Here is an 18896-nt window from a genome sequence, read left to right on the forward strand (position 1 = left end):
GATATGGTATTAAAAAATCAAAGGCAGCATACAATTCAAAAGAAAGAGGTAAGCAAACCCTAAAATCAGATAGACCATATATGGTTATAAAGGTGATCAAAGCCAATACCCACCATCTTCAAGACACTAAGGGGAATAGTCTTCCACATGTATGACATTTAGATCATCTAAGGATGTATCATTAGTAAATTAGCCATCTCTTGTATTTTAATATCTTTATAGATAATAGAATTAACACTTCTTTTCATGCATGCTCACCATTAAATTTTCTTCATAATTTTTTCTCTATATATTGCTCTTCATAAAAATATTTTGTCTTTTATTCTATATCCTAGATAGGCTAAGGGTGAGTAACACTCTTACTTTTGAGAGAGTACTAGCTAGCATGATTGGAGTAGGAGAAGTTGCATCCCTCACCTCTTCTAGGATCGAGAGCGGTGAAGGGGTCCCTCTTTAAGCTCAAATATGTATTTTCACTTTTAAGTTGACCTTGTTGTTATTTCTCTAAATTTCATCTATTTATATGAGCTCTTCTCTACCTCTTCTATTATTATTTCCCTTTAGAGATAACCCACTAATTCTCTTATAGACCATGATCTTGATTTTTAAGACAATGAAGAATCTATTAATTATAAATCACTTTTAGTCTTCTCCTAGATATCTTCTTGGGCCTGAGTCCACCTATACTAATAAAAGATACACCAAGTGAGAAATAATTATAAAAGTTCAAACATACACACAAGGTAAGATTTTCCAGTGGCATACTCTCTAAACTCTCCTTTAATGAATGCATATTTGTTAAGAGGTTGATGTTATTTTTGGATATGGACTATTGTAATTAATCGCACATAACCTTTTTACATATAATAGGCCTATATTCAGATTATATGGACCTTGTGTGGTCCTTTAAATAGTAGGGCACCCCTATATGTCCTAGGTCTAGACCATAAGAATTTCTTTTCTATGCTTTACCATACACCATTCTCCCTCATAACTCCTTCAAATGGCTAGTTTTACTATAAAAGATCAAATACATAAAACTTTTATTCTCGAGGGAAAATGAATAGAATTAGGAGATTTCATGTTCACTAACACAACCTATTAGTTGATAGTAGTACCTAAATACTACTAAGGATGACTCTTTTAAATCTAGTAAGGATGTCCCCCCACTAAATATTACTAAAGATGTCCCTTATTAGCATAGCCTACCACCAAACTCTTCTTTAGTGAATGACCATTTGCTAAAAGATTGGTGTTCTTTTTTGATATCGACTATTATAACTAATCACACAATAACATTTTCGCCTTTAATAGGCCCATATTAGATTATATGTACCTTGTGTGGTCCTTTAAATACTAGGGCACCCTTAGATCTTCTAAGTCCGGGCCATGAGGATTGTTCTTCTATACTTTACCATACATCATACTCTCATACAACTCCTTTGTATAACTAGTTTTACTATGAAAGATCCAAGATATAAGATTTTTGTTTTAAAGGGAAAATGTATGAAATTAGGCTGATACATTTCCCCTAATAGTATAACCTATCAATTGATAACAATATCTAAATACTACTAAGGATAGCTCTTTTTCATACTGCCTTATGTAGTTCTTGAAATCAACCATGGTGGCCCACCTATTCAGGTGTAAATGGCTTACATAGAAGTTGTAGTAAAAGAATACACTTTATGTAATCCAAGATAGGAGCAACTTGAAGGCCCACCTTTAAGCTGTCTACTTATCTTCTCTACTTGAAAAATAATTTAGCCATGTGCACATTCCTTATTGGGCATTAATATCTATTATTTGTTGCACTATTATTGTGTTAAGGAAAGTATCTTCTAAATAGTCCCTGAGTTATCTATTATTTGAAGTTTTAGAAAGGAGGCTAACCTTAAACAAAGTGCTCATCGAATTCTAGTAAAACCTAAATGGAATCCTCTAAAACAACTCCTACACTGTTTAATTTTAGACCTAGACTGAGCAATAAATCAGGTTAAAAGATTTCATAATTGATCCATTGGTTCATGTTTAATAATAATATTGAATAATTTTCTATGTTTTGAAAGTTTTTTTTTAGGTTTTTTTTTTCAATTTGATAATCGACCTTGTAAACTAGTTGGAACTGATATAGTTGTTCAAATATCCACCGCACACAAACATACAAGTTATCAGACGATTCTGAAAATTAATATTTTAGAAATAATTTAGGCCAAATAAACATATTAAAGGGATAGAATGGTGATAAACACCCTTTATCATCATTCAAAGTTGATTTTTGTGTTCCCATATATATATATATATATATATATATATATATATATATATATATATATATATATATATATATAAAGTTCATTTCTGCGAGAGCGTGGGCATAACTCAAGCCATTGGTTTCTAAATTTCTCATCTTTTAGAACAAAAAATCACCAGTGCTTATTGCTCGAGTTCCGTAGTGTAAATTTTAGCCATATTGTTTTTCTCCCAAAAACTGCTAAGTTCATAACATCCTTGCAAATTTTCAAATGAAGAAAGTTTATGTTCATGATTTAAATTTGCAGATGTTCATGATTTAAATTTGCAGCGCAATAACACTTTGTTAGATCAATTTTTATTTTTTATTTTATTTTTATCTAAGAACTGATCGCGGTAGGATAAGCTCAATTGCATAGAACACAATTCTCAAGAGTCATGATAAGCAATTGAATGAAGTTGAGTCGAACCCGCAAATCTTGTATTGGCTTGCTATAATCCTCCAAATGCATGGGAGTCCAGCAAGCAACTATCAATATTTGATCGACTGGCACTCACACATGAAGGCGACATAATCCATTAGCCAATCGAGGAGGGTTCTCTTCGCATGCCTTTGGTCCAATGGCAAACAACTTTAGACCACCACCCAAACTTGTTCGTGACTTTGATCTCTACTTGTAACACTAGATTCTCTCTCTTATTTTATTATCAACCAAAACTTTAATGATTATTAAGAATCTAATGCATGCTAATAGAGCCTTATTAATTGGTGAGCTGTCTAATTAAACATAGAACACGTTGCTTAGGATTTAGGATTACATGTTCTTAGCCTAGGATTTGGGATTGCATGTTCTTGAGCTAAGCTTCTGATTGGATGTCCCCACGTGAATAAAGATAAGACAACCAATAAGGTTGAATCATACTAGGAAATTGTAAAATTAACGAGCCCATAATCAAGGTTGATAGATAAAATAACATAACTCAATCTTCCATTCCTCTAACTAAAAGTGTTGATCTCCCCATCACAAACTTCCACTGCTCAGGTAGAAATGAGATCTGCTTGTCATAACCTGATTTTACATTATTTAAAAAAAATATAAAAGAAAAAGCGACTTGGTTGGTAAGAACAGGCTGAAGAGAGATCCAAATACATAAACAAGAGATAAAAAGATCAAACTGAACAACCATTTGAACAATGTACTCAATCTACATTCACTACCTAAAAATGTTAGGTTTAGCATGTTAGCAGAGAATTTGGTTGAACAGGTGCAAGTTGTGCATCAAGAAGTTAGGAGGAAACTAGAAGAAGCAACTATCAAAAACAATCACGCAGCAAACAAGCATAGGCAATTTAAATTGTTTTAAGAAAGAGACATGGTCATGGTTTTCTTGCGCAAAGAGAGGTTTCCAGTAAGCACCTATAATAAACTAAAGATGAAGAAGTATAGTTCGTACAAGGTGCTAAAGAAAAACAATGATAATGCTTATGTTGTTGATCTTTCAGATAATATTGGCATATCAAAGACCTTCAATGATGTTGATCTTTACGAGGACTTTCTAGATACTAAACTCAACTCAAGGACAAGTTTTTCTAAAATGGGGGAGACTGGCATAAAATAATTAGCCCATGAGTTTATAGACCAAATTGAGGCATAAGTTATTGTTTTTCTATGTTAAATATTTTCCTAGTTAATTTTTATATTTTAATTATTTATTTCCTACTTAGTTTAAGACTTTTAATTTAATCAGTATTTTAATATTTAGGAATCCTATGCTAGATGGATTCTATTAATTAGGTAAGTTTTAATTATGAATAATTTTCTATAAAGGATTTTAGTACTAATATAAATAGGGATGTCTAGTTTATTTTATGGAGATCAAGATTATTATTCAGATTTAATAAAAATACAAGAGAGTTTTCTCTAGATTTTTCTATAATTTGGTCTATAACCATAGGGCTTGAGAACTCTAGTTTTATCTTTGTTTTACATTGCATCGACAAGTTAGTATTCGAGTTCTGGATCTAGTTTCAAATTTGGGTGTTTCAAATATGGTGAGTTGGGGTATCGAATTTCTGAGTGCCATAAATTAGATAGTTGTCCAGGTAAAAATTTATTGGTAGAATAATGAAATGAAAAGATAAGTGATCTCGTGAGGAGGTTTTGCAAGGTGATAACAATGTTACTTTAGCCATTTAGAAGAGCTTGTTTGCTTTTAAAGGTGATTCAAGTGAAGATTGGCAATGTACTAGCCTTTTTTTTTCAACTTGTACCATTAATGATAAGATATGTAATTTGATCATTGATAATGACAATTATGAGATCGTGATGTTAGTTGAGGTAGTAAAGAAATTCCAGCTCAAGATAGAAAAACACCCTAGGTTCTATATGGATGAATTATGTATTGTTTTGTTTTCTATAGGGACGAGATATTTTGATAGTGTTTGGTATGATATGGTATTTAAGGATACGTGCCATTTATAGTTAGATAGACCATGACAATATAATTAGAATGTAGTGTATGACAGACAATGTAATATGTAAGGGAAGTGTATAGTATTGGCGTCCAAAAAATAGGCAATTATTGAGAGCAAAGGCAAAATATATTGTTTTTATCATAGTTTATGAAAAAAAATAAAGGAGAAGGAAGAAAGAAGAATAATGGAGAATCAGAATGGTGTGAGAAATACTAAGGTATGGAACAAGCCATTAATGACTTGTAATGATTATGTAAAGATTGAGAGTATGATGAGAATTGATTCTTAGCTCATTTTATCTGAGTGCTAATACACAGAGGTTAATAGAGTGTAAGGGTACCTAACATCACTTTTAATGGTCAATAACAATAGCAGCATAGGTACTTACCAGAACTTGAGGACGAGTTCTTTCCAACCTAGAGAGATTAATGCAAGAGGTTTTTTTTCCTAACACGCATTCTTATATTAATGTACATAATGTTTGTTCTAGCTGTTAGATTGGGCTGAGATTTTACTAGGAGATTCTAGAGGCCTTGTTTTCTATAGGGCTAAAAGTTTGTAGCCATTTGAGTTCAGGAATGCCTTTAAACAAGGCTAAAAAAGTATTGATCATGATTTGCTATATTCTTTATATAATTTAGGATTTTTTTCTATTTTGTTTATAACTCTTTTATTATTTTTCTAGTTTTGTTTAGGATTTCTTACTAGCATATAAGGAACCTATAAGAGCTCTAATATAAATTTTTTATTAGAATATTTGTTTGGTGAAATATTCAATATTAAAATTTCTAATTATGTTTTGTGGTGTGACCCTGTTTTGTAGAATTTTGTGTTGCTTATTCTTGTCATCTTTTATATGATGTTTTTGTTTGCGTCAGTTTGTATCATAACTCTGTGTTAGATACGTGGATGGCTAAATAGGTGCAAAAATCTTCAATTTACAATAAAATATTACTTATATACCAGTACGAAATTTTCTATTATTGGTTATGGGTGCTGAAGACTAAGATACCCTATTTTACAACTTCTAGTTGTTTGTTTTTTTTAAGAGGATTGATTGTTTGTCTATGCTTGTTTCATGTGAACCTTAATATATTTATTGATGCTTTCTATATTATTGACCTATTTTTATTGAGCATGAAGCCTGTTCATTATATAGTGAGTCAATGAAACATGAAATTCTAGTTGTCTATAAAAGTGAGATTACCCCCAAAAAAGTGTCACTTGTGAGTTCTTTGAGTTTCCATTGCCAACAATTGATCTAGTCGTGCATCAGGTAGGGACATACAATCTTTTAGAAATTTCATCATTGGTTTCTGCTGCATGTTTTAGCATAATCTAATATACCTGCTTTTCTTTTAATTTTAGGAGGTTTGTGGGAATTGAACATAACTTCATCACATTTATAATAGGTACATAAGAATACGAGAAAAATATAATCATGAGTCTTGATATAAACTAAGTCAGGTCCGAATTTGGCTTTAAAATATCAGCTGAGCGGTTTTGCGAGATTAAACATATCTCTCAAACTGTATATTGTAACGAGCTGAAATTTTATAGGGAGATACTAGAAACATAAAAGTATATTTTGGTAAATTTAAAGGTCAAATGGGGTTTGGAAACATATTATTTCATAGGGTCAAAATTACTAGACAAATCTTGTTAAATCCGCTAGACTATACCTTTGTGTATGGTTTGGGACATATATAGAGATACAGGTGGAATTTCTCTACGATTCAAGCTGAGCTAGAGACTAGACATCTCAAGTTTTCTAATCATTCATGATAGGCTCAATAATTCATCAAGATGAAAGAGAACAACATGTTTAAAGTCAGGACTAAAAATCTACCAAAAATGTTCAAAAATTAAAGATTCAGACTATAAGGAGGAATTTTAACATGAAGACTTTGTTATAATTTTTCTATTTTATATATTTATTTAATTTTGAATAATTATTTTTAATTTGAGTTTGTTATAGCTCATTAGACATTGTTTAGGAGTTTATTTAATTATTAGACTTATGTTTGTTAGTTGATACTAGTTTAGATTCATTAGCTTGCATCCCAAAAACAGTCTATTAGGGTTGATTAGAGGAGACTATATTATATATTTTTTAGCTGAAATTTCAAGAGCAAATTAGAGAATAAATTTGAATTTTTCTTTTGCTTATTTGTGGCAAAACAACATTTCTTTGCAGATACAAAGATCGTACACTGACTTATCAATGGTTAATTGACTTTGTGGCGACATTCACATGCTTAGGATTCTTTGATACAAGGTTATCTATGAGTTCAAGTCTTTTTCCAATACCTTTGGTTTCTAGGTAGAGAGTTACTTTTGGATCAATGTTATATTTAACCTGATTTTCAACTTTCTGAAATATTATCTATTTTATTAGGGGTTGTTTAACCACGTGATCATCAAGGATAGATGCACTACCATGCCAGGTGCTACTGTAGATATATTATACCTCTAGCTCGCAAATTTTGATTTTCTGGGTAAAGTGTTGCGAGTTAATCTTCTCATTGAAGATATCCATCACGTCGTGTGTTGCACACAAATGCTTTTGATATATGTATAAAGCAAGGTGGATTTATTACGGCTAACATGATCTGAGACGGCATGTATGAAAATATAAAAATTAGAAGGAGAGGGTATGGTGAGCATTCTCATCCTCCTTTTCTCAACCAATTCCCACATCACCTTTTATGGATATGGTTCTCCTGAATTTACTAAAATTGGCAGTCAATATTGTTTATGAAATCTTGAAATTTTAAGAGAAATAATTTCTTTTGGGTACACAAATAAGTATAAAATAAAAAGAGAGTGGAGTAGACACGTGCCAAATAATCCCTTTTTCTCTTCCCTCTACCATTGCCATTGCCATTGCATAGGCTAGCGAAGCGACACTTGCCAAATCATCACCAACCAGTTACGGTTAACTGGGGAAAGGGTACTTTTGATATTAGATCATGGAACAGCAATCCAATTCCTCCTTTAACATTCCACCCCTGCCGCTGCCGCTGCCGCCATCCATTAATTATTACCACCAAATTCACCACCGCCGATCGTTGACCTGCCTTTTGTGTGCCTAAATGTGGAAAAGATTGCACAGTTTTGCTGGCTCTCTCCGTGACTTTGGCGGATGCACGCGTCACAACAACGGCGCTTCCTCCTCTTGTCAAAATCCTGGAGGTAACTCTTACAAAAATATTTTATTAAATATCTTCTTATTAAAAATATCTTCTTAATTCGATGCTTGATTTTGATTAAAGAAATAAAATGAAAACTTGATTTTGATTTCTAACAAATCAACTATCCAGTTAACCACACTGGAATGGAGTGATTAGGTTGATTAATCCATGCTATTTATCCATGTAAATAAATATGGAACTCAGGTGGAGATTTGGATCGTGGTCAAAGAGCTTCAAGAGTTAACAAGGGTGGTCCCACCATGCCATTTCAGGCAGTGCGATTGTATATTCAAGATCACCATGTAATTATGCAATGGTTTTGCTTAATGTTTTTTTTTTTTTTGTTTAATGTGGTGGATAGTTTAGAGGTTTTATTATTCGTGAGTTGAGATTTAAGCTCAAGTGTTATTAGTTTTAGGTTGTTTTATGTATCTTGTATTTGATTAGATAGATGCATGCTTTCTTCAGGTGGTGATGGATAATGGCATAGTACAAGTTACCTTATCGAAACCAGCTGGAATTGTCACCGGGATACGATATGATGGCATCGACAATTTGCTTGAAGTTCTCAATCGTGAAACAAATAGAGGGTAAATGGTGTTACAGCTGCTGTTTATGTACATAGTATTCTTTTCTTTTTACTGTCTTAACACATTTTTCTTTGTATACCGAATAGAAATATAGCTCAAACACCCTTACTTTATTTTCTGAAAAGTTTTTCTAGTCTAACGGGCAGGCCACATGTAGCTTGTGGTATGTCCATCTTCCAAATGATTCTGTTTATGTGGACATAAACAGCAGTGGCTAATTTGTAATTGAGTCAGGGACTCATATATTTGCAACCATAGCATCACTGTTTGATTTTAGGATAGTGAATTAAACAATGCAGATTCACAGGTGAAAAATGATTTTTAGCCATTCATAGATTCCTTTTCTTTTGAAACTGATTCATGCTGATATTGATGAAAGATTCCTGTCACTCGTGACTAGGAACTTACTTTTTTTTATTTGTAATTGCAGGTACTGGGATCTTCACTGGAATCCACCTGGAGGCAACGGAATATTTGATGTGTATGCCCCTTTTTTCTTTTTCCTTACATGTTTTTCAACCAATGAAGTCTTTGTTTGGTTATAAGCCAAAATTGAAACTGGAGTTTTTCTTTATTGTACAATGTAACCTGATTGTCAGAGAACAGTCATTACTTAAAAGGTTGCATTTTTTTTTAATTTAAATAGTGAGCATGGTGAAGCTATGCTGACATGTCTTGGAATGAATATATATATGCGATTGCTTTAAAAAATTTATTCATACATCTCTCTCTCTCTCTCTCTCTCTATATATATATATATATATATATATATATATATATATATATATATCTTTCTCGTGTGTGTGTGCAGACATGCACACGCATGTTTCTGTAAGCTTTTGAATTATTAAAAAGATACAGAGTTTTGTGGTTAACCTCTTTTTCTTGCTTCTTCATTATTCTCAAAACGCACTATTATGCCCGTGCTAAATTTTATTTGTGGACTTTCACTTTTATAGCAAAAAAATAATGCTGGTTCTAATTCATATTTTTGTGCGAATGAACTGGTTGCTATGCAGGATTAGTGGAACAAGTTTTAGGGTCGTAGTGGAAAATGACGAGCAGGTTGAGCTCTCATTTACAAGAATGTGGGATTCCTCACTTGAAGGCAAATACATTCCCTTGAATATAGATAAAAGGTCCCTGTTCAATTTTTATATGTATGAATGCATATATAAGTGTATAAATGCCATTGGAATAACATATATATATATATATATTCATAAAATTAATTAAAAGTATTTTAATTCTCCTCCAGGTTTATATTGCTACGTGGTTCCTCAGGCTTCTACTCATATGCCATTTACGAGCACTTGCAGGAATGGCCTGGTTTTGATATTGGCGAAACAAGGATTACTTTTAAACTCCGGAAAGACAAGTAAACATATTCTTAGCATCTTTGTCAATTTCCTAATAGATTGCCTGAGATTCGTTTGTGGTTGTGGAGTGAATAATTCAGTACATATTGACAAAAACTTGAAGTTCCTCTGGTTTTGTCACTGCTACATATAGTTAAATGATCAGTTACAAAGATATTTCTACTTATTGTTTTGTGAATTTGAATATATATTATCTAGTATCACCAATGATATTTATATTATCTGTTTGCTAAGTTTAGGACTTTGTAGGTTCTAATTTAAATTTCACTAGTGTCATGAAAAAAATAAAGAAGAAGAAGACATCATCCCTCATATAATCAATAAAAGAGTGTTTAAAATTGTCTTCATTGGTATATGATCATGCAAAGAAGTCACCATGAGGTTCTTTTGGAGTGGATGATAGGTTTCAGTACATGGCCATAGCAGATAACAGGCAAAGATTGATGCCCTTACCAGATGACCGCTTGCCAGGAAGATGTCAAGCCCTGGCTTATCCAGAAGCTGTCATTCTTGTTAATCCCAAACTGCCAGAGCTCACAGGAGAGGTGCTTTACAAGTAACTTATAAGTAACTTGTTGTTGTTGTTATTGGTCTCTGAGTTGGTCTTGATTTTAGGTGGATGACAAGTACCAATATTCATGTGAAAACAAAGATAATCAAGTCCATGGGTGGATATGCTTCAAGCCTCCAGTGGGGTTCTGGCAAATCACACCAAGTGATGAATTCCGAACTGCTGGGCCCCTGAAACAGAATCTCACTTCTCATGTTGGCCCCACCACTCTTGCTGTAAGTGATTGATCTTAGACTATGGTTTTGTAGAAATGTTTCGACATGTTGATGGATGCAGGCATGTCTGTGTCATTATTGCTATTATTGGTTGTATGTTCAACTCCATTAACTTTTAACTCAAATGACATAATTAGATGTTTCATAGTTCACATTATGCGGGAAAAGATCTGGTACTGAGTATAAGCCCTGGTGAACCATGGAAGAAAGTTTTTGGCCCTGTTTTTATCTATCTTAATTCTGCATCAAATGGAGAGGACCCTCTCTTTCTGTGGGAAGATGCTAAAATGCAGGTTTTAACACAAACCCACAAGTTCATGTTCCTGTAAATTGATTGGACAGTTGGACAGACATTGAGCTAAGTTTATATACAGATGATGGCTGAAGTCCAAAGCTGGCCATACAGCTTCCCTGCTTCTGAGGATTTCCAAAAGTCAGAACAACGAGGGAATGTTTGTGGAAGACTACTAGTCAAAGACAGGTAGCCATACAAGTAGGAAAATAATGGCCCATCTTGTAAATAAGAAATTAATAAAAAGCAGAAATGATTGTGGCCTAAGTACATTCATGTGTGCAAGACAAGGATTTAGCATCCATATTTATCTTCATGTTATTTCTATTATTACTTTCTTAAAGAGTACCCTGGTGAGATGGATGTGGTTTGATATTAGGAAGTCACCAGTGATTTACATGATTGATTTTACTTTTATTTTAGTCAAATGAGACCAGTGAATCATGGACTTATCATTCAACGCAAACAAACTTCCAAAAAATTATTCTTCTTTGTCTTCTGTTGTTTGATCTGCTGGGTAGATGAATGGGATTAAATTTTTTGTTATTATGTTGCATAGGAATATAAGTGATGACTATATACTAGCAAGTGGTGCTTATGTGGGGTTGGCCCCACCAGGAGATGTTGGATCATGGCAAACAGAATGCAAGGTGATTTAAGTAATTTCTATGTTCTATGCAAGACTATTTAATTCTTTATCTTCCTAAAAATACAATATCCTGTTATGCTTTTTAATTATCCAAGGTCACTTAGCTACAATGGTTTAACCATTTTCTTTGAGAATTAGTTTTGTGGTCTTTTAGCTATTACTTAAGGGGGAATTTGCTAGCGATACAGAACTCAATAATGGGAATTTTTACTTCATTGTACATAAACTCGTAGATTTTCCTTGCTATTCTAAAATGATTGCAACAGTCGTGTCATTTTGGTGCTTTATTTTGGATCCCAGTTGAAATTAAAATTAATAAGCCCAATCATATTTAGCATGCATAGATACAATTAAATGTGGTGGGCTTTGCAGTTTTGTATCATTCCAAATACAAAAGGCAAATTGGTGGTGCAAAGTTTCCTTTTCTTTAGCTGCCTTTTCTCATAGGGCCAACTGCAGTACATCAATAGAGGATGCGTGTCAATTGTGAATACCAGTCTTATACATGCAAAAAATGAGTTTACTCAGAGAACAGCATTAGAATGGTAGACCTCCATACTTTTTTCTTGCTTATGTTATATAGGTAGATAAATGCATATTCTTTGAAAATGCTTGTAATGGCAGCTTTTGTGGGGGTGCTAAGGAAATCCTTGGGAGAGATAATTCATGGTGTTACAAGCTCCTAGAACATTTCAAAAGATAAATTGATTTTGTCTGTGTAGAGAAGTTATTTTTTGGGTTGGATCTAAATGCTGCTTTTGACTTGTCATAATCTTGCCTGTTACCTCTTATCAAGTTTTGGGGTCAGATCTAAATAACCTGAACTTATCACAATCTTATCTTTTTACTTCATATTAGGTCAGTGGTCACAGCTAAACACTGCTGAACTCATCATAACCTTCCTTGTTACTTCTTGTTAGGACTACCAATTCTGGACCAGAGCAGATGAGAATGGCTATTTCTCTATTAAAAACATACGCACCGGGGACTACAATCTTTATGCATGGGTCCCTGGATTTCTTGGAGACTACAGATGGGATGCTATCGTGAACATAATTTCTGGTTTTCTTCCTCAAACTCTAGTGATCTCTTTTGAGTACTGTTTTTCAATGATAGATGTTACAGAGTTCAAATATCATGCAATGTAGGTTGTGATATGGATATGGGTGATCTTGTGTACGAGCCTCCAAGAGATGGGCCCACACTGTGGGAAATAGGCATCCCTGACCGTTCCGCCGCTGAGTTCTATATTCCAGGTCCTGATCCAAAGTTTATGAATAATCTATATGCCAATCATCCTGACAGGTTAGCTCTCCTTGGATTTCCTATATAAAAAATCTAAGAAGATATCATAGATGTGGTAATACTTGTAAAAGATGATCTTCCATACGGAGCTTATTTTCTGGTGGGTGTTTGAAGTATTTTGGGATCCATTTAAATGTTAATTTAGATTTGAATGTTGATATATTTTCCTGTTTAATGAATCTAACATTACCCCTATACTGGAAGATTTCGGCAATATGGTTTGTGGGGCAGATATGCAGATCTGTACCCTGATACAGATTTGGTTTACACAGTCGGTCTCAGTGACTACAGAAAAGACTGGTTCTTTGCTCAGGTTGTCAGGTGCGGTTCTTTTATCTTGGGATTTGCTTGACTCTGAGTGGCAGCCACTTTGTAATGGTAGTTGAGATTTATTTCTTAGATAGCACCATCCATTAAAACATCGTACTTTACCAAGTAGCTGATATGTATTCTTTCGGGATTAATATGCTAAAAGACCAATTGATTTAGACTGGTAATCTATCAGCAATGCACTAATGGGAAAATACAGGCAACTATTCAGGTTCAATCTTATCTCCAACACCTTGGTTATGTGATAATGCTCCCATACCAGAAATATATAGAATATAGTATAGACTATGAATCTTGACTAGCATAAAAAACATGGGTAGTTACAATCCTAGCTTTTTCGTATTCTTACTCAGACCTGATGCGTCTTCTAGTCAATAGATTAATTATCATGACAATTATGTCTCATCTTCAAGCTTCTCTGAGCTGCAGGAGAAAAGACGATGATACACAAGTAGGAACTACATGGCAAATCAAGTTCAAACTTGACAAAGTGGATCGGAACAGTAGCTACAAACTGAGAGTGGCAATTGCATCTGCAACCCTAGCAGAATTGCAGGTAATGTCCCTTCCCATACTGAATATTCACTTGCTGCACGGTGCACATGGAGGATTGAGAGAATGAAAGGCCCAGTACGACCACATCCATTTTTGCTTGAAATTTACAATGCTAAAATCTTTTTTTTTTATATTTTTTGGTGGTATCTTTTTCGAAGGTTCGTGTTAATGATGCAAAAGCACAACGTCCACTATTTACAAGCGGATTGATAGGGAGGGACAACGCAATTGCTAGACATGGGATTCATGGGCTCTACCGGCTGTATAATGTGAATATTCCAGGAGCTCGGCTAGTCGAAGGAGAGAATACCATCTTCTTGACGCAGCCAAGATGCACCAGCCCTTTCCAGGGTCTCATGTATGACTACATACGTCTAGAAGGTCCTCCTTTTTCTGGATCCAGTAATGAAGCTTCCAGTTCATTTAAGTAAAATATCCAGTTAGGGTTCTTGTGAAACCTGGAAATTTATAATTTAAATATTCAGATGTGTAAACTCTCATGTAAATATAAGACTGAAAGTGGTATGATTTCAATGAGTGATGAAAACCAAGATAAAAAATAATAGATAAATAATGATATAAAATGGAAGGGATGACTTCTATAAAATGAATTTTGGTTTAGAATTCATAAGAATAGAGAAACTGGTAACGTGTTTTGATGGATAAAAATATGAGAAAAAAATAACAAAATGTTTCTAAGAAATAAGTGAGGTAATAAAGAATATATTATAATAAAGGATAGTGCAATGAAAATGATAGGACTGAAGGTGCAAGCACCGATTAAAAATCAATGATATTATTTTGAAACGGTAATAAGCCCGATAAATAAATAAAGGTGAAAATTCTAAAATCAATATATATTCAAAAATAATAAAATGACCTTAAAGGTTTAGAAGGAAAATTAATATGATTTTATGTGAAGATTGAATAAGAAAATTTGAATCGTTGATGAAAAAGTCATGAACTGATCAATTTTACATTAGGAAGCAGAGCTCTCAATTCAATCGTCGGATTAAGATGAAATTTTGCATGAAGTTTATTAATATGTTTTTCTACCTTGGTTAAATATCTCATCCCAATTGGAGTTTGGTAAAGATTAGCGATTTAAGCAGAAATAAACTAGATAGTTTACATGAAAAATAAAATAAAATACATAAAGAAATGAATGAGGGATAAAATTATAATTATGGAAAATGGTGCCTATAAAACTGCAAAGAGGCAACCAGTTAAAAAAAAAATAGAGAAAATTGGATAGAGAGAGAACTACAGATTTTGGAGAAAAACCAATAATGATCCGGTGTTCATATCTCTGGAATCCATCGTTGGATCATGATGCGTTTTGGATATGTTGTTCTTATCACACTCCTCTACGAACTGACTAGAGGGATTGGAAGGAACACAATCTGTTTGATAGAAATCATCATCGGAAATTTCCTGGAAAACAAAAAGGAAATACACCTGCAGGGCAGTTTGGTCGCCGACCGTTCTCTCTTTTCCACCGTTGGATCATGCTCATTCTTGGATATATGGTGCGCCTAGATGTTTCCTTCATTCTGGACGGTGGAGATCGAAAACTCATTTTCTGGCAAGGTGTCGTGCATGTTGAACAATAGCTCGTCAATTTTCAGGTAAGTTCGGTTTTATTCAGATTTAGGGAGATCTAACCGTTGGATCATTATGATTTGAAGATATATTATGCACAACTCTATGATATGTAGTCTGACAGTTGGGTTTAACACAATAATCAGAGGTTGAGGACTTATTTCCTTTTGAATCTATTGCTAGTTTTGGCAAAATGTAGTAAGCTTGATTAAATACAGGTTTGGATTAAATTAGAATTGTGTGGGTGTAGGTTTTATGGAAGATGTAATGGTAAAATATGTTCTTGTTATTAGTATTGTTATAGATTAATTGTGTATTCTTTATATGAGGGGAAGAATGATTATTGTGTAAGAATAGTAAGGAACATTGCTATATGAACATGTTGATTGAATAGAACATGTTGATTGAATAAAAAGCTAACTTGTTGGTTGTGTGGTTATAAATGGGGTGGAACCATAAAGAAATTGAAATGAAAGAAATTCAGAAAATAAAACATATTTAAAGCTAGCCATAAGTATTTTTGGCAAATTGATTAGTTAATGAAGATTGTCATGGATTCTGACTAATAGGATGAAATTGTTGTTGTGATAATGATCTAAGAATATTAATTGTTAAGGTTTGTCGCATATGTTTAATCGCACGAGGAGAAAGTGAAAGAAAATGAATGGTTCATCATTTTGTTGTATTAATAATAATAATAATAATAATAGGAGAGATCTTAAAAGGAATGAGTTTCCTTATTTTGGTCTAATCTTGCTATATTGTAGAGGTAGGGAAATTGTTTGAATCTTTTGCTTTAGAATTGGTTTGAATTTGTGATTTAATGATGCCAAATGACCTTGGATGATGTTGTTTTTGCATGAAAATAAATTGGAAGTTGAAATGGATTTTCAAGGGATGAAAATCCTCGTTGTCCAAAATTTTTAGCTATAAAGGAGGGGCTATTATGATTGTTGATTTTGAACCTTAAAACAAAATAATTTGGAGTTGGCTTCTTCATAAAAGTTGTATTTTTATGTTTTAGCCTTTGATGGAGATAAATCACGCCCAAAACAAAGTTTTACAGCTTTAGTTATGATTAAAACACTAGATAGTGTTCTGGGTTGGTTAAGCTAAATTGATCGGAATTAGATGATTTTTAATCTTTGCTTGGAATTGTTGTTGAGTGATGGTTTTGATAACAAAATTATAAGAATGAATATAAACATGAAAATGGGAAAGAGTATGAGATCCTAAAGAAATTCCTTGTGATTGGTTTGGGAATACTAGTTGAATGAAAATTAAATAAAGTTGTGATGTTGGTTGTATTGTTGATAAAGACTGAATCTCTGGTGGTACAGAGAAAGCTGCGGGGACTGGACAATTGCATGGAGTGGAAGCACATGCACATACTCTAGGTAGGTGCATCGCACCTTGTCTTTTCAATTTCTATAAACTCATTGATTTCAGAATTTATTGTTTTATTGCTTCGATAAATATTTGAATGAATATGAGTACCTTACATACATTGATGTGTATCAACTAGTTATGACATAATTAAAATGGATACGAGTGTCTTACATCCATTGATATGTATCAAACTTGTTGTGATATTACTAGAATGAATAAAAGTACCTTGCGTACAATGGTATAGATCAATTAGTTAGGATAAATTGACTCTTAAAAAGATATTGTTGACACTCTTAAACGACATATGATATGGCTAGGGGTTGAGATAAAGAGAAAAGGTTGAATTGTGGATGTTGTGTGTAAATGGAAAGGTTGATGAATCTGGACAGATTCATCTCCTGACTTGTGAAGAGGATTCGAGTAGGAGGATGAGGGAATTAGGATTAGGTTTCTTCATAATAATTGTAGATTTGGATGTTGACTAACTAAAAAAATTGGCCTTACTCAATTTAGAGCTATAGAACTCTAGTTATGGGTCATCAACTGAGACTGGGTCATGACAAACCCTATAGGGCAGTAGGTCTAATTTGTTGACGAATAATTTCGAGTGTCTTGGGGGCAGAACTGGTTTCTCCTCCCTTAATGGGACTTGTAGCCCCGTGTCTTAACTTTCCAACAAGACCAAACTTGCTTGAAACGGAGTCCTAGAACTCCAGATATAGTCAAAAATATGAGTAGAGGTCGGAATACGACCTCTGCTGGCCGATTCGAAAAATCTCTAAAATGATTATTTAGATGCATTAAAGGGTGAAAAATTGGGTCCTTTCCTTCCGAGAAACATGTGATGTTACATCGTAGCTTCGAAAAGAAACAAGCCATGTTCGAAATGAAAATTTGTAATGATAACTATGGCTGGACAAAGAATGACAATATTAATGGATGAAATTGGCATGAACTAGCATACATTTAGTGTATGTTAGGATCCCGGGTAAGGGAAACACCATGTATTGATGCCTATGGGGCATGGACTAGCATACATTTAGTGTATGTTAGGATCCCGGGTAAGAGGATCACCATGCATGGACTAGCATACATTTAGTGTATGTTAGGATCCCGGGTAAGGGGATCACCATGCATCGATGCCTATGAGGCATGGACTTAGCATGCATTTAGTGTATGTTAGGATCCCGGGTAAGGGGATCATCATGCATTGACACCTATGGGGCATGGACTAACATACATTTAGTGTATGTTAGGGTCCCGGGTAAAGGGATTGCTAAACATCGACGCCTACGAGGTGATGATGATACCGGTGGAATTAGTATTGAAAATGAGTTAGGCAGAAATAGTTGTGGTTGATTTTATGGAATCTTGAATGGAAGTTAAAAATGGAAGATGAAACGGTTTTAGTAGTTGAATGAAGAAGAGTTTCAATGGAAACAAAAATGGAGAAGTGAATAGAATATGAATACATGTTTGCCTTTTTAAATTGTTGGATATTTGTGTTACTATACTTATTGTGATATTCATGTTTCAATAATATGTATTTTGTTTCAGGACCATCACGTGTACTACAGGAGTAGATCCTAGCTTTTGTTCACTTTTTGTTATGTAGTTCTATCCTTGTATTTTGAAATATTAAAACATTTATAGAACTTAATTTATATATTTGATGTTTAAACTTAAATAGATGAACTTAACTCTGAAATTCATATAATCATGTTTTATATATGCGTGTTTATCTCATTTTTTCCTCTATAATGATATTTGTTGTTCAATGTATGTTATAAATATTATGGTTGTGATGAGGATGATGTTTGTGGGATTGAGACCCAAGACGATTAGGTCGTGATTGAGTTATGAGATGTGAGATATTAGAAGTGTAAACAGGTATATGTCAATAACTTGGGACCTCCCAGTATAGGGGAGACTCTGCCGAAATTTTGATAAAACTTGTATATCAAAAAAAAAAAAAATTACCTTGAATTTTTCAATGTATCACAAAAAAAAAAATAGAAAATCAGGGTTGTTACAGTTGTGATCGGATTAGATGTATATTCCAATATCAATTCGTAAACACTATTGCAGAAAGAAAT

At 33.5% G+C, this 18896-nt stretch overlaps 1 protein-coding gene across 1 annotated transcript; it reads left to right on the top strand.

Moving 5' to 3' along the window:
• The first annotated feature begins 7425 nt into the window (after positions 1–7425).
• LOC7476448 (rhamnogalacturonate lyase B) lies at positions 7426–14346 on the top strand. Its single transcript, XM_002306484.4, has 16 exons — positions 7426–7924; positions 8128–8225; positions 8392–8513; positions 8944–8994; positions 9533–9652; positions 9772–9891; positions 10296–10437; positions 10508–10678; positions 10816–10971; positions 11053–11159; positions 11530–11620; positions 12540–12681; positions 12768–12924; positions 13129–13245; positions 13684–13810; positions 13968–14346. The coding sequence occupies exons 1-16, from the start codon at positions 7825–7827 to the stop codon at positions 14238–14240; spliced, it is 2094 nt and encodes a 697-aa protein (XP_002306520.4). The 5' UTR covers positions 7426–7824; the 3' UTR covers positions 14241–14346.
• Positions 14347–18896: the final 4550 nt, after the last annotated feature.

The sequence above is a fragment of the Populus trichocarpa genome, chromosome 5 (assembly GCF_000002775.5).
Source record: "Populus trichocarpa isolate Nisqually-1 chromosome 5, P.trichocarpa_v4.1, whole genome shotgun sequence".
NCBI classification, from domain to species: domain Eukaryota; kingdom Viridiplantae; phylum Streptophyta; class Magnoliopsida; order Malpighiales; family Salicaceae; genus Populus; species Populus trichocarpa.